General features: G+C 44.3%; 1 protein-coding gene across 5 annotated transcripts in view; it reads right to left on the bottom strand.

The window, feature by feature from the left end:
- Positions 1-16655, bottom strand: part of SNX31 (sorting nexin 31) — a 100778-nt gene that overhangs the window by 39052 nt on the left and 45071 nt on the right. For all 5 annotated transcript variants that reach the window (XM_037803259.1, XM_037803258.1, XM_037803257.1 and 2 more), the window contains exon 5: positions 6468-6578. In XM_037803259.1, coding sequence (XP_037659187.1) covers positions 6468-6578 — 111 coding nt within the window. The remainder of the gene's footprint in view (positions 1-6467; positions 6579-16655) is intronic.

The following is a 16655-nucleotide window of genomic DNA, read 5'->3' on the forward strand; positions in this document are numbered from 1 at the left end:
AATATGAGGGAGAGCTTAAAATATTCTCTGACAAACAGACAATGACAGATTTTGTGAACAAGATACCTGCTCTACAGGAAACACTAAAGGAAGCACTGCAGACAGAAAGGAAAAGACAGGAGTGAGAGGTTTGGAACACAATTTTGGGAGATAGTTGCACAACAATGTAAGTGCACTGAACAAAGATGACTGTGAACATGGTTGAAAGAGGAAGGCTGGGACCATATGGGACACCAGAATAAAAGACTAAGGATAAGGACTGGGACTGTGTAACTCAGGGAAACCTAGGGTACTCAATGAGTATAATAAAAGGTACAAATGTTTTTACATGAGGTAGAACAAATGAATGTCAACATTGTAAGGTGTTAAAAATAGGGTGAGATTGGGGGGGAAATACAATCAATGCAAACTAGAGGCTATAATTAATGGAAACATTGTATTATGCTTCCTTTAATATAACAAAGGCAATATACCAAAGCTAAATGCATATGGGGGGGTGGGGAATAGGGGAAGGGTATGGGACTCCTGGCATTGGTGATGTTGTCTGACTCTTTATTCTACTTTAGGTTAATGTTATCTTTCCTTTTGTCGCTTTCTAGCTATCAAGTTTTGTTTTTTGATTGTTTGTTTGTTGGTTGGTTGGTTTTTTCTCTTTCTCCTTTCTTTTTCTTTTGTCTCTCTGCCTTCTTTGACGCTTCCTCCATCTTTGTGGAAGAAATGGAGATGTCCTTATACAGATAGCGGCGATGGTGCTGAATACATAAATACATGACTATACAGGGAACCAATGATTGTTTACTTAGGACGGAATGTATGGTGTGTGAACAAAACCATCTTAAAAGAAATGAGTTGATGAAGAAACCTTGACGTCACTATATTGAGTGAAATAAGACACATATGGCAAACATTGCAGGGTCTCACTGATATGAACTAGTTATAATATGTAAACTCATAGACATGAAATATAAGTTACCAGGATATAGAATGAGGCTAAAGAACGGGGGGAAGTTGCTTATTATGAGCAGAATGTTCAACTAGGGTGAACTTAAATGTTTGGAAATGGACAAGGGTGACGGTAGCATGTTGTGAGAATAACTAACAGTGCTGAATGGTGTGAATGAGGTGGAAAGGAGCAGCTCAGAGTCATGTATGTCACCAGAAGGCAAGCTGGAGGTTAAAAGATGGGAATGTATAAAACAATGAATCTTGTGGTGGACAAAATATATATACCTACTGCAAACTATATACTATAGTTAGTAGCATTTTAACATTCTTTCACCAACAGTAACAAATGTACTATACCAAAACTATGAATCAATAATGGAGGGGGGTGGTGGTTAGGGATATGGGAAGATTTGAGTTTCCTTTTTTTGTGTGTCTTTATTTCTTTTCTGGAGTGATGAAAATGTTCTAAAAATTGAAAAAAAAATTAACTGTGGTGATGGATGCACAACTGTATGATGGTACCATGAGCAATGGATTGTGCACTTCGGATCTTTGGATAGTTGTATGGTATGTGAACAATCTCAATTATATATATATATACACACACACACACACACATATAAAGTAAAATGTGAAGGGGGGTGGGTGGTGATAGGGAAGCAAAGTGAGATTAGTAGCAAATGTGCTTGAGAAGATATAGAAAATACTTTTTTCTTTCACAACTTAAATTATATTTTTATGCAAGCTAGAGAATTTCCCAGCCTCTGGAAGAGAATTTATACCTAAGCCTGGCCAAGTGTTCACATCTACCTTTTAGGGAAGCTCTTCCTCTTCTAGGGTAGAATCTCCATTTGCACTTACCTGATACTAGTGAAACAGTGTTGTGGGTTTGAATTTCTCACAAGGCAGTGCAATTGGAAGAGGGAAAACTTATTTTTCTAAGACCACAAATGTACCTCATGAAATTTATGCTTTTAGTTACACGGAAAACTGGAAGAGATGGTATTGTTGTAACCCTAGGCTTACTACTGCCTTACTTAATATCTTTTCAGCACTCCGTTAGCAGTAACAATACCAATAAAAATACTGTCACTGTTTTGGATCATGAACCACTGCTATAATTACTTAGACATAGTCTAGAGAGATTAAGTAGCTTGCCCAAACCACAGCTACAAAGTGGCAGTGCTAGAATTCGAATCCAGGACTCATCCTAATCCTAGCAGATGGGAGATGCCAAATGCAGCCATCTTTAGCCTGCACTGTGTCTTGTTTGGCCTGCAAGCCCAGTTTTGGAGAAACATGTTGATAATGATGTCGTTAGGACAAGCAAGTGCTGGCCAGTTCTCCACAAGCCCAGCCATGTCCAATCACTTTACATCCTGCTGCAGTTTCTCTAAATTGCCTGCAGGCCCTGGAGGCACCTGGGTTTGTGGCCCGGCACCGCACAATCGCTGACCTTCTCCTTCGTGAATGCATCTGTCTCCCACTTTGTAGGTTCAGGGAAAGGAATCTAGGGAACTCTTTGGGTTTTTTTGTTTTTGTTTTTTTGGTGTAAACACAGAGGAAAGATGCTACAAACAGGCAGTGTAATGTGCATGTGGAAAAATACTTTAAGATATTACCTTTTGTTTTCTCTTCCCAGCATTTTCCCTGTTTCTCGTTCTCCTGTTCATATGGCTGTGTTTTGTTGCTTCAGGAGCAATATGTGACATAGCAAAAAGGGAGAAGCGTCTGTATGGTTTCCGACTTTTCCTCCCCAAATCCTAAGTCCTCAGGAAAACTTTGAGGAGGTATGGGGGAGGTGTAATTTAAAAATAATAGAATTTCTAAAGAGGTAAGAATTGCCTGTAAGAGAAGGATAGATTTCCTGAGGCTAAAGGAATTCCCCAGAGCTGTGGGGAGGAAGAGAGAAAGCACTATGTGCATCTGCATGGAGGAGGGAGAGGACTGGCTTCTCGGCAGTGTCCCAAGGAGGCCTCAGGACTTGGGAGAAGAACAGCCTTGCAGTCACCTGGGCGACTGGGCCACAGACTGCCTTCCAAGAAGAGCCCTGTGTCCTGGCAGGCACTGAGCAGCATCAGCGAGATGCTGAACTCAAAGGGGCAGTGGACAGCTCAGAGATAACCTGTGGGGACAGAGTGCCAGGTGGGCACTGCACGCCCCTCCTGTCAAGGAATCACTTTTGTCTTTTCCTTCTCTCTTACCTCCCATCTGATCCATTAGCAAACCCTACAGGCCCTTTCTCCAAAACTGTCCTAAGCAGACTCCAACCATGTCTTACTCTCCACCAAGACGCTCTGATCTAAGCCACCACCACTTCTCCTATCTGATAGTCTGACTCCACTCTTATCTCCCTCTTCTACCTTCAGCCCAGGAGCCAGATTGACACTATTAAACTGTAAGTCAGAATATGCCACACCTCAGCTCGGAGACCCAAGGGGTTCCCAACCCTCTAACGGGAAAAGCCCAAGTCCTCACAGGGTTCCAACTGCTTCCAACTGCACTGCCCATGCCTCTCCTTGCAGAGGTGGCTCCAGCCACACTGGCCTCCTGGCTATCCTGTACACACACCAAGCATTGGCCCATTTCCAAGGCTTTGCCTTAGGGCTCAACTCCAGGGAAGAGGAGGGAAGGAAACTCCTGATTACTGGAGGATAAACTTCACCCCAAACCAGCAGCCTGAAGACAGAGGGGCCAATGGAGCTAAGTTCTAAAAAATATTTTTTTTGCATATCCAAGGCTGTGGACTGAGATTCACACCAGCGATAGTTGGGAACTTAACATGCTTCAACCCCCTCAAGGGCTGTTGATGCTTTTTAGAAAGATCATTCTGGAAAGCAGTACAGAATATGAGCAAGACTGGAAGCTGGGAGACCAGTTAAGGGGCTGCTGTAAAAACCTGGATGAGAAATGACGAGGGCTTGAAATAAGATGAGGGCTTGATCTAAGATAGAGAGATGGAAACAGGGAGTAGGGCATGAATATGATAGAGATTTGGAATCAGTACCAGTGGGATTTGGGGGATATCCGAGGGGGAGCCCAGGATAACTTGTTGATGTACGGCCTCAGCAACCAGGTGGCTGTTATCATTCAACATGGTTGGAATCCAAGAGTGGAGAAAAGGTTGGGGCAGGACATGTATGATGACTTCAGTAGGAAGAAAGGCCCAAAATAATCATTCTCGGGTAAGACTAAGATCTAGAGAAGGGATGTTTCCTAATTTGGGGATGCAAACTGCTACAGTGAGATAGGGAGAACATGGAGGGCTTGAATTTCCAGGCTAGGAAGAGGATTCAGGTGCAGGAAGGAATCTTCACGTGGTGTGCTGGTTTGAATGTATTATGTCCCCCAGAAAAAGCCATATTCTTTGGTGCAATCTTGTGGGGCAGACATATTAGTGGGGATTAAGTTGGAACATTTGGATTAGGTTGTTTGCATGGAAATGAGCCCCACCCAACTGTAGGTGATAACTGATTAGATATTTCCATGGAGGCATGTCTCCACCCATTCAGGGTGGGCCTTGATCAGTGAAGCCATATAAATGAGCCAACGGGCAGAAGGAACTCAGTGCAGCTGTGAGTGACATTTTGAAGAGGCTCCACAGCCAAGAGGGACACTTTGAAGATGCACAGAAGCTGAGAGAGGAGCTGTAGATGAGAGTCAGTTTGAAGATGGCTGTTGAAAGCAGACTCTTGCTCCAGAGAAGCTCAGAGAAGATGCCCCAAGAGCAACCAAGAGTGACATTTTGAAGAAGAGCTGTGGCCTAGAGCAGAATGTCCTGGGAGAAGCCATTTTGAAACCAGAACCTGGAGCAGAAGCCAGCCACGTGCCTTCCCAGCTAACAGGGGTTTTCTGGACACCATTGGCCATCCTCCAGTGAAGGTACCCAATTCTTGATCCATTACCTTGGACACTTCATGGCCTTAAGACAGTAACTGTGTAACCAAATAAGCCCCCTTTATAAAAGCCAATCCATTTCTGGGGTTTTGCATTCCAGCAGCATTAGCAAACTAGAACACATGGCCTCAGGTAAAGGCAGGCTGGAGAGAGAGAAAAGGGAAGCCAGAAGCCCACCAGGGAGCACTTCTGCTTCCAGCTCAGAAGGGGTCAGGTTGTCCAGCACCAGGACAGTCCATCCTTTGAAAGTCCTGGAACTTTTCAACTTCCTCTTATTTATAACTTTTTATTCTCCCTTGTATGTTTCTCTGGAGGATTAGAAATAAAACCCTCTTGGGAACAGTATGTGGGTGTGAGAAGACAGCGTTGCCTCTGCAGCCCAGCTTAGAGGAAGGAAGTCCCAAGAAGCAGACCTGATAGTAGACAAATATGAAGAGGGGGGAGACGTTTTCTGGGTCTTGTCTTTGGAGTCTTCGGATAACTGACTAAAAATAAGGTCTGGCTCTCTGGAACCTGTGGACCAGGAGTGTTGGTTTCAGGGTTTTACCCTTTAGGGGAGGAGAGACAACGCTCCCCGTCTCCCATCATCTCTACCAGCTCACCCCTGTAAGGCCTGTTTCAGACGCAAGTGGGCTCCACCCCCTTCCTGCTCCCATCCATAAGGCACCCCTTAATAAAGCATTTTGCGTATTTCCAGAGCATTTCCCTGGTTGAATTCCAGGGCAGTGACACCAGCCTCAGGAAGGACCTAGGAAACCTCGGGAAAACTGATTCCCACAGGGAGAGAAAAGCCAAAGGGGCCCTGGAGGATTGGTTGGATCTCAGCTTCCTTGGTCAGTGTTGTGTATTGAAATATTAATGATCTCGAATCCCCAAAACATGGTAAGCATCGATCACTATCGTAATGTAAACAAATTGAGAAAAACGTTTTTGTAACAAGTGATAATATTTGTGTGGGGATATGATATGGACTGTCTCAATGCTGTGCTAGAAAGACACGCTGCGATTAGAATATTGATGACCAGACCTCTGAGGCATAAAAGCCCAGTGCAGATGCCACTCCAGTGAACATCAAGTAGGGGCTGGCTCACACTCGGCCACTCTGACCTCCAGATCCAGCACCCGAGCTATGCTGCAAGCCTTGCTGTTGCCCTCGCTGCCACAATGCCCCCAACGCCTCCCGCTGATGGCTTCAGACCAAGTTCCCGAGGCCTGTCGCTAAGGGTGCCCACCTGCCTCCTGTCGGCCTTGGGCCGATAGCTGTTAGAGATTCTGGTATCCACCACTGCTACATGTCTTGTGTGTCCTTGGCCTGGTTATTGTGTATTGGTTGTATTGGCAGCTTGCGAGTAAGCAAGCAAATAAATTGCATTAAGCATCCAAACTATAGCCGTGCTGAATGAGCTTTTGATTTGTGATTATTTCTCAGGTCATTTTACAACAATTTTAGGACACATACATGACAGTCAGTCTTCCAGAAAATCCTGGCATCTCTCCAGACAAGTTATCCACAGAATAAGATGACAGGCAGGAAGCATCCAGAAGATAGCCACAATCTAGCCCCTGCTTTCAGCCAGAACCATTGCTAAAATCAGTTCTGGAGCTGGAGTTTAGATAAAGTTTACCTCTAGGATTCTTTCAGCAGTATCTGATGTCAGAATTTCGACTTTAATACTCCTTCCATCAGGCAGAAATATATCCAGAAAGGATTTCTTGGTAGTGATATTAAATGTGTCCTGTGAGCAAAAGGAAAGTAAAATAAGCGTCCACACAATCCTTCAATGCTACACAAATCACGTCGTGCTACACAAATCACGTCGTGCAAACCATCAGTGGCTTCTTTTCCCGGGTGCTCTTCAGGCACCACCTACCAAAGGTGCTCTGGAGCCAAAGGCACAGTTGGTAGGGGTGGCGGTTTTCTTTTGGGGAGTGGGGTGGGGGTGATGAGGTTTGTGGAAAGGGATTAAGGCAGAGCAGAGACTATGAAGCTTGAATAATTTCCAAATAAACAACATGACATCTATTTTAGGAAAGAAAAAAAACTACTCGATAAAATTATTTACATGACCTTTGGTAGTCTCAGAATGAACTCTCCCAATTTTTAATATTTCCCAGCTTCTCTAAAGGCCCATGATATGCAGTAATTTACGGTTTTGCTACAGCAAAAATCTGAACTGGGCAAACTCTGAGAAACGGATTCAGGTGACAGCTTTTCCCATCGGGGTCTCAGGAAAGAATTAAACCTCAATACCCCAAGGCATCCACTGGATGTAAAGCATTACCTTCTCTCCTAGGCATTTACGAGGGTCCTAGTCAAGTGTTATCTTCAGGAGAATTGAGAAGAGGCACTCAAATCATTTTCTGTGTTCTGAGACTACTATAAAGGCCAGAATACTAAATACAGTAGAGGTAGAAATAGGGGGAATCTCTTTTTAGTGACTAGAATATTCACATCCAGCCCAGGCCACCTCCTATCTGGTATCAGGTTGGGGGAGGGGAGGTCCAAACGACCAATCAGAAGACTGGGGGTCATGGAATTGGGGCTCAGGTGGGCTGCCCTCTGCCCTCAACAGACAATAGCTCCCTCTCCTCAGGCCTCCCGGCCACCCCCGCCATCCACAGACACCAGGGAGCAGGCACGAGGCTTTCCTACGGAACCAGGAGGATCCAACAAGTCAGTCGCATGGCTCAGGGGGGCTCTATCCCAACAGGCTGAACACCTTAGTGACAGGTTTATTTTCCTAACTTTATCATCAAAGCACAAGCACTCACATGCTTACAATTACTAAGTTTCTATGATTCTGAACCTAAGTACTTCAGAAGAAAAAATCTGCTATTTTCCAAATTCAAAGGATTAGAACAAGAGAGCCACAAATGTTTATGTATTATGTCTGCATATAGGCCACAGGCATACATAGCTTACCATTTGTGAGTAAATATAATATCCATGTATTTATAATGTACACATATATTGCTAGATCATGACGCTGATAACTGTGCCCTGTTCTAAGTGTTTCACATAACAGCTCATTTATGTGAGGCACACAGCCTTATTAACTCCCACTTTGCAGAGGAAGGAAAGGTTCCCAAAGGTTAAGTGACTTGCGGAAGACATGCTGCTAGGTGGTGGCGAAGCAGGATTCAAGGCCAGCTCCCGTGACTCTAGGGCCTGGGCTCTAACTAGGGTAAGTCTGTGTCCTGGCTGGCCCAGGATGGTTTGGCTTCAGTCTGTCAACCCAACATAATGATCACGGCCCTCCTTTCCCTCCCCAAAGTGTCCCAGTTTTGGTGATAAATTAAGTAGCCCCCCTACCTCTAGACTACCATGCTATTCTCCCTCCTTCCCCATATAATAGGTTTCAGTCTACATGAGGTGAATTTGCCCCTTGTCAATATGTATTAACTTTTCCAACAGTCCTGTGGCTTCTTATTGTCAGTTCTGGCCTCTGAATCAGCAAATGCTCCACTGCAGCCAGGATTCCCCCTCAAACATCCAGTGCTAGAACAATCCACTTCCCAGCATCCTTTGAGAATCACTCAAAGCCCTTCTGCAGAATGTGAGCCACTTGTTTCCTCCTCTGCTGTGCAGGCCGAGTGCCCTCCACACACCCTCGGGCCACACTTTCTCAGTGCCTTCATTTCTACCTGTGAGCTTCCAAGACGGGTTTTGAAAGATTTTCCTAAATCCCCTGCAGCCATGGCAACTGACAGGTAGTGAAGTATAGTAGCCCCCCAGGCCCCATAGTTGGTGGGATACAAGTAGGAACCCTAAGGGGTTTCCCTAAAGCAAGCGTTCTGAATATTCCCTTTCTAGGTCTTGGGTTCTTAACCTACACCTGGACTCACAAACACCTCTTACCTCAGGGGAAAAAAACACTCACAAAATGAATGGTAAGAATGGCATTGCTGTTTGATAAGATTCTAAAGGAAAGCCCAGCATTTATCCCAACTCAAACTATATTGCAGACCAATAAAATATCTAAAATATATAAACAACAAAAATGATATAAATGCATGTTTATTTATTAAATTTTTCTGCAAAAGAAAAGTGAGGAAGTAGATTTTATTGGTAGAGAGGGTCAGTTTATAGAAGGCCCTGAAATCAGAGACTTGAGGATTTTATTAAAAAGGCAAAAGGGAGCCATGGTGGTTCTGGATCTGGGGAATGGAAAGATGGAAATGCAGCTACAGGGAGATGTGGTGGTGTGGTGGAAATGCACCAGAAGAGAGACTGCAGGCTAGGGGAGACCTGAGAGAAGCCCGTTTGCAGTGATCACACGCAAGGTAGGAGGGACAGGGCTAGACCGGTGGGTAAGAGCACAGTCCACAGCACAGGCTGCTTGCACACCCTCACTGCCTGTCACCTGAGTGAACCTGGACAGGTTACCTCCCCTCTCTAATCTCATTCCTTGAGCTCTAATCTGCTGATAATAATATGGCCTACTCCAGGGGGTTGAAATGTAAACACTCAAGTGGTAGCTTTATAGTCTTGTTATTGTTAGCAGTAAGGATGAGGAAGAAGTAACATATCATCCATTTGACATAGGAGCAACAGGTAAGAAATCAAGGAGTTGAGAAAGATTCAAAGATGTTTCAATCTAACACTGAGTCTGTATATTTTACATCTTAAACTCCTCTTGTATCTATCTAGCCACTTCCCTCCATCTCTACCACCAGCACCTTAGACCCAACTAACTTCTCTTCTCCCCTAGATTCTTGCAATAGCCTCCTTAGGTCTCCTCGCTTCCATTCTTTCCCCTCACCAAGTACTCACCACACAGCAGCCAAGGAAATATTTTTTTAATGCAAACATAAAAATGTTGCTCTGTCGCTTAAAACCCTCCAACATCTTCATGTTGTCCCTGGGACAACATAAAAAACTCTTCTCTTGGTCTATAATCCCCACTATGTACCCTCCAGTCCTCTCCAGCCCCACCTTGCTGCTCCTCTTTCACCTCCCTCTCGGTGCTCTTAGTACCCAGCCATACTGGCCCCCACTCAAATCATCAAAGGCTCTGTAGTCTTGCCCCCACAACTTCCCATATGCTGTTGGATCCCCAGCACCAAGTATGTTCCCTGGTTGTGATGGTTACGTTCATGTGTCAACTTGGCCAGGTGATGGTGTCCAGGGTGTCTGGTCAAGCAAGCACTGGCCTAACCATTACTGCAAGGACATTTGTGGCTGGTTAATAAACCAGAAGACTCGTTTATTAAATCCTTCAGTCAATTGGTTGCACCTGTGACTGATTACATCAGCAAAGGGCTTGTCTCCTGTAACAAGAGAATTCTATCAGCTGGATTTAATCCAATAAGTTGAAGACTTTAAAGGGAGAAAGAGAAAGACCTTCACTTCTTCAGCTAGCCAGCGTCTTCTGAGGAGTTCATTGAACACCTTCATTGGAGTTGCCAGTTTACTGTCTGCCCTACAGAATCTGGACTCGTGCATCCTGCCCTACAGAATTTGGACTCATGCATCCCGTCCTATGGAATTTGGACTTGTGCATCCCCACAGTTGTGTGAGACACTTTTATAAACTCGTATTTATAGATATCTCTTGTCGGTTCTGTTTTCCTAGAGAACTCTAACTAATACAGCTTGGTAATGTGAGTGGTTCTTGAGAAACAGAATCTTAAAATGGGCTTTTACAATTGGTTTTCTTCTCTGATTAGATTCAAAGGCACTAATGACTCCATTTCCAATAATCAAGATGGCACTGACAGTCCATGACGTGAGCTGACAATGGAGATATGCAAAAAAATCACCATTTGATTCTCCTAATCATACTCTCGTACAAAGCAAGGCTCTGGGTGACAGTGTTTTTGACACTTCAACAGCTTTGCGGAGTTAAGAGGTATAATGATGTTGGCTGGTTCATCTTAGATACTCTAGATAAAGTTATAAGAGAAAGGGATGAGCTCAAGACTTCAGATTTGAAACTTAACTGCCGTATGACAGTTGTAAAGGTTTCTATGTGTGCCCTGAAAGAAAATCTTATTTCCTGTAGCTGCAGACTAGAGATTTCTGAAAACCAGACCCTGAGTCTCTGTGCGAATAGCAGATTTACAACATAAAATAAAATGTCAACCTTGCAGGGTGTCTGCTGTTAAAGTAAAGGCATTGATTGGAAAAAAATGTGATCCTGAAACTTGGGGTGGGGACATATGGATTCATAATAATGGCAGTAAGGACACTGGAGCCCTGCATTCTGCTGTCTTTGCTAGATATACCTGTAATGGTCTGCCCTGAGGAAACAGCTACCCAACCTCCAGACTGCTTTGAGGAAACAGCTTCTGGACCTCCAGTCTGCCTTGAGGAGCCTGCCATCCAACCTCCACCTAAAGAGATTAACCCTTCAGTGCCTGCTAAACCTATAATCACCTCTCCTGAGGAAGCAGCCCTCACTCCTGTCTGGAGAGATTAATCCTGTTTCACAAGGGAATGTCCTGAGGTAAGTGGGTTGAGGGATACTTCTAATTCTTTTCATGACCCACCCCTACCACCAGTCTTTGCTTCAAGACCTATAACTAGACTAAAGTCCCAACAGGCCCTGAAGGGTGAGGTACAAAGTGTGACCCATGAGGAAGTACGCTATACTCCAAAAGAACTGCATGAGTTCTCCAATTTATATAGAAAGAAATCAGGGGAATACCTGTGGTAATGGACATTGAAGGTGTGGGTAATGGTGGTAGGAATATAAAGTTTAATCAGGCTAAATTAACTGAAATGAACCCACTAAGCAGAGATTCTGCATTCAATGTTGTAGCTTGAGTGTTTAGAAAGGGTGTTAATGGTTTATTTGGGTAGTTGGCTGAAACATGGATCAAAAGGTGGCCGACACTACCTGAGGTTGAAATGCCAGAACTGCCCTGGTATAATGTCGAGGAGGGGACTCAAAGGCTTAGAGAAACTGGAACGTTAGAGTGAATTTATCTGGAAGACCTGCTCACACACCCCTGGAATGTCCAGAGGACACACCTTTTACCAGGACCTGAGGAATTAACTTGTGAGACTAGCTCCATCATCCCCGAAGAACTCTGTAGTCGCCCTTCTCGGTAGAGGTCAGATTTTACTGTGGGAACTGCTGTCACTGAGCTGGAATCCTTAAACACAATGGGGATAATCGGGTCCCGAGTTGGCAGAAGCCACATGGCAGCAGTTAATTGTCAAAGACAAAATGGGCATGGCTACCATAATGGAAAACAGGCTCAAAACAGCAGTCAAAGTAATCTGACTTGCAGGGACTTATGGCATTGGCTAGTAGATCATGGAGTACCTAGAAGTAAAATAGATGGGCAGTCTATTAAATTCTTGTTTGATCTGTATAAGCAGAAGAATTCTCAGTCAAGTGAACAAAAGTCTAACTTGAATTACAAAAACAGAGAGTCTCGGCCCTTTAATCAATTCACAGACTTGAGACAGTTTACAGACCCAGAGCCCCTTGAATGAGGGAAGGCTGGGTACCCTTGGGGAAGGTCCTTGTTACACTGCCAAAAATTTATAATGTTAATTTTCCTCCCAGCCTTTCCCAGGGGGACCTACAGCCTTTTACCAAGGTAACTGTGCACTGGGGAAAGGAAATGATCAGATATTTCAGGGATTATTAGACACTGGTTCAGAAGTGACATTAATTCCCAGAGACCCAAAACGTCACTTAGGTCCACCAGTCAGAATAGGGGCTTATGGAGGTTAGGTGATTGATGGAGTTTTAGCTCAGGTCTGTCTCACAATGGGTCCAGTTGGTCTGTGGACCCACTCTATGGTTATTTCCCCAGTTCTGGAATGCATAATTGGAACAGACATACTCAGCAACTGGCAGAATCCCCACATTGGTTCCCTGACTCATGGAGTGAGGGCTATTATGGTAGGAAAGGCCAAATGGAAGCCACTAGAACTGCCCCTGCCTAGCAAAATAGTAAACCAGAAGCAATACCAGATGCCTGGAGGGATTGCAGAGATTAATGCCACTCTTAAGGACTTGAAGGATGCAGGGGTGGTGATTCCCACCACATCCCTATTCAACTCTGTTATTTGGCCTGTGCAGAAAACAGATGGGTCTTGGAAGATGCCAGTGGATTATCATAAGTTTAACCATGTGGTGACTACAATTGCAGCTGCTGTTCCAGATGTGGTATCATTGCTTGAGCAAATCAACACATCCCCTGGTACCTGGTATGCAGCTATTGATCTGGCAAATGCTTTATTCTCAATAACTGTTAGTAAGGACCACAGGAAACAGTTTGCATTCAGCTGGCAAGGCCAACAGTATACCTTCACTGTGTTACCTCAGAGGTATATAAACTCTCCAGTCCTATGTCATAATATTTTCTGCAGGGATCTTGATTGTTTCTCCCTCCCACAAGACATCACACTGGTCTATTTTATTGATGATATCATGATGATTGGACCTAGTGAGCAAGAAGTAGAAACTACTCTAGATTTACTGGTAAGGTGTTCACGTGGCACAGGATGGGAGATAAATCCAACAAAAATACAGGGGCCGTGCACCTCAGTAAAATTTCTAGGTGTCCAGTTGTGTGGGCATTGAGATATCCCTTCTAAGGTGAAGGATAAGCTGTTGCATCTGGCCCCTCCTATGACCAAAAAAGAGGCACAACACTTAGTTAGCCTCTTTGGATTTTGGAGACAACATATTCCTCATTTGGGTGAGTACTCCAGCCCATTTACCGAGTGACCAGGAAAGCTTCTAGTTTTGATTGGGGGCTGGAACAAGATGGAGCTCTGTGACAGGTCCAGGCTGCTATGCAAGCTGCTCTGCCACTTCGGCCATATAATTCACTCACTGGAATAGACACACACTCTGGATATGGGTTTTCCTTCCCTGCATGCAATGCTTCTGCCAAAACGACCACCCATGGACTTATGGAATGCCTTCTTATCCACTGTCATGGTATTCCACACAGCATTGCTTCTGACCAAGGAACCCATTTCACAGGAAATGAAGTGAGGGAATGGGCACATGCTCATGGAATTCTCTGTTCTTACCATGTTCCCATCATCCAGAGGCAGCTGGGTTGACAGAACTGTGGAATGGCCTTTTGAAGACTCAATTATAGTGCCAACTAGGTGGCAATACCTTGCAGGGCTGGGGCAGAATTCTCCAGGAGGCTGTGCATGCTCTGAATCAGCATCCACTCTATGGGGCTGTTTCTCCCATAGCCAGGATTCATGGGTCCAGGAATCAAGGTGGGAACAGGAGTGGCACCACTCACTATCACTCCTAGTGATCCACTAGGAAAACTTTTGCTTCCTCTCCCTGCAACCTTAAGCTCTGCTGGTCTACAAGTCTTAGTTCCAAAAGGAGGAGTAATTCCACCAGAGACACAACAATAGTCCCATTGAACTGGAAGTTAAGACTGCCACCTGGCCACTTTGGGCTTTTTGTGCTGATGAATCAACAGGCAAGGAAGGGGATTACTGTACTTGCTGGGGTGATTGATCCTGACTATCAAGGGGAAATAGCACTGCAACTACACAATGGAGGTAAAGAAGAGTTTTCCTGGAATACAGGAGATCCCCTAGGGCGTCTCTTAGTACTACCATGCCCTGTGATTCAAGTCAATGGAAAACTGCAACAACCCAATCCAGGCAGGACTACCAATGGCCAAGAAACTTTCAGGAATGAAGGTTTGGGTCACCCCACCAGGCACAGAACCATGGCCAGCTGAAGTACTTGCTGAGAGTAAAGGGAGCATGGAATGGGTGGTGGGAGAATGTAGTGACAAATATGAACTACGGCCACGTGATCAGTTACAGAAACAAGGACAATGATGGCATGAATATTTCCTCCTTGTTTTGTTATGAGTATGTCTGTATTTGTAAAACAGATACCTTTGTTTTCTTCTTTATCTTATCCCCTTATCATATGACATAAGGTGTCTTGCTAATTTCACAGTATTTAAGTTATCAGAAATCAAGTTAAAGAATCAATGTCACCCAAGAACTTGCACCCTATTCTGGAGAGATTTAGTGTATTTCCAGTTGTATGCATGACTGCTGAGTATTGTTATGTGAAATATATGTCTGTTATTGTGCTCTACTTAGAGATAAAGTATGGCTTAAGGTGATGTGTAGAACTGCCAAGTTGACAAGGGGTGGGCTGTGATGTTAGGTTCATGTGTCAACTTGGCCAGGTGATGGTGTCCAGGTGTCTGGTCAAGCAAGCAATGACCTAACTGTTACTGCAAGGACATTTGTGGCTGGTTAATAAAGCAGAAGGCTGGTTTATTAAATCATCAGTCAATTGACTGCACCTGTGACTGATTACATCAAGGAAGGGTGTGTCTTCTTCAATAAGAGAATTCTATCAGCTGGATTTAATCCAATCAGTTGAAGACTTTAAAGGGAGAAAGAGAGAGGACCTTCACTTCTTTGGCTAGCCAGTATCTCCTGAGGATTTCATCGAACACCTTCATCAGAGTTGCCAATTTACTGCCTGCCCTATGGAATTTGGACTTGTGCATCCTCCTCTACAGAGTTTGGACTCATGCATTCCCACAGTTGCATGAGATACTTTTATAAAATCTTATATTTACAGACATCTCTTGTTGGTTCTGTTTCCCTAGAAAACCCTAATACACTGGTTATCAGCAGACATTCAATAAGTACTTACTGAATAACCCATGCCAAAGTTTCTATGTTGGGAGATTGGGAAATGGCCACATCACTGATTAAAACAGGAGTGTTGAAGGGAGAGCAGAGGGGAGATGGGTTGGGCTTGGGAAGAAGGTGAATAGATGTCTCTCTACCTACACTCTATTCTTAGAGGATGTACCCCATCCTTAGCTCCCAGAAACGGCAGTCTAATCATTATTACCCCTGAGTTCCTGGATTTGACTGGCTGGAGCAGAGTAGGCACATGGCCATGACTGGAGGACATCTGACTGGGCCAACAGATACTCTGTTCCCAGAGTTTAGAATTAGGACACAGAAAGACAGGTAGTAAGTTCAGAAGTTCTCAAATCTGGGCCATACCACATAATCATCTAGGAAGCTAAACACAACAAAAGAAAAGCAAATTCCAACAGAACTGTTGCAATTTTTTGAGAGAATCTATACAGTTATAACTCTCCTCATCTGATTTTGATCAGCCAGGTTTGGAATGCCCCAAGTTAGAGGATGATAAGAGCTTGCATGAAAAGATCACGTGGAGTTGGGACCAAAGGCAGGGCCATTTTAAGCCAAATTTATGGAGGAAAGAAATTGTGCATAAACAAAAGGAGCACATATGTAAGTGGGAAAATAGATCAGATGTGCAGAAACCCTCTCACACCAGGAAGGAACAATAGAGAAGAGTTCCCTTTGGTCCTTCCAGTTCCCATGAGGTTTGGTTGCATTTCCTGATTTTCTGCAGTCTATTTCTATGAGAGTCCCATGTCATCTTTTAACAAACAACCCTAAAGTATTTGGGCTAGTTTGAGTGGATTTCCATTCCCTGCCCTCAAGGGTCCCCTAACCAGGGCAATGAGGAAGGGGAGAAGAAGGGAGATGAATATTCAGTTCTGGACATGTCAAACTTAAGGGCTCTCTAAATGAAGATGTCCTTCCTAAAGGTATGTAAGATATGATCTAGAGTGGACATGGCAAGTGGGCCTTGGGGATGGTCACTTGGAAACCACAGCAGGGACCGCTGAAGTCATGGAGCTTACAATGACCATTGTTGTTTTGCTATCCAACCTCTGCCGTCCCTTTCTTCAGTGATGCTGCACTGACTTTATTTTAGGGAAACCATTCCTTCTTCACTCTCAATCCACAGCTTTAGCTAGGGCCCTGAGATCAGATTTGTGCTAGCGCTA

The sequence above is a fragment of the Choloepus didactylus genome, chromosome 14 (assembly GCF_015220235.1).
Source record: "Choloepus didactylus isolate mChoDid1 chromosome 14, mChoDid1.pri, whole genome shotgun sequence".
In the NCBI taxonomy this organism is placed as follows: Eukaryota; Metazoa; Chordata; class Mammalia; order Pilosa; family Megalonychidae; genus Choloepus; species Choloepus didactylus.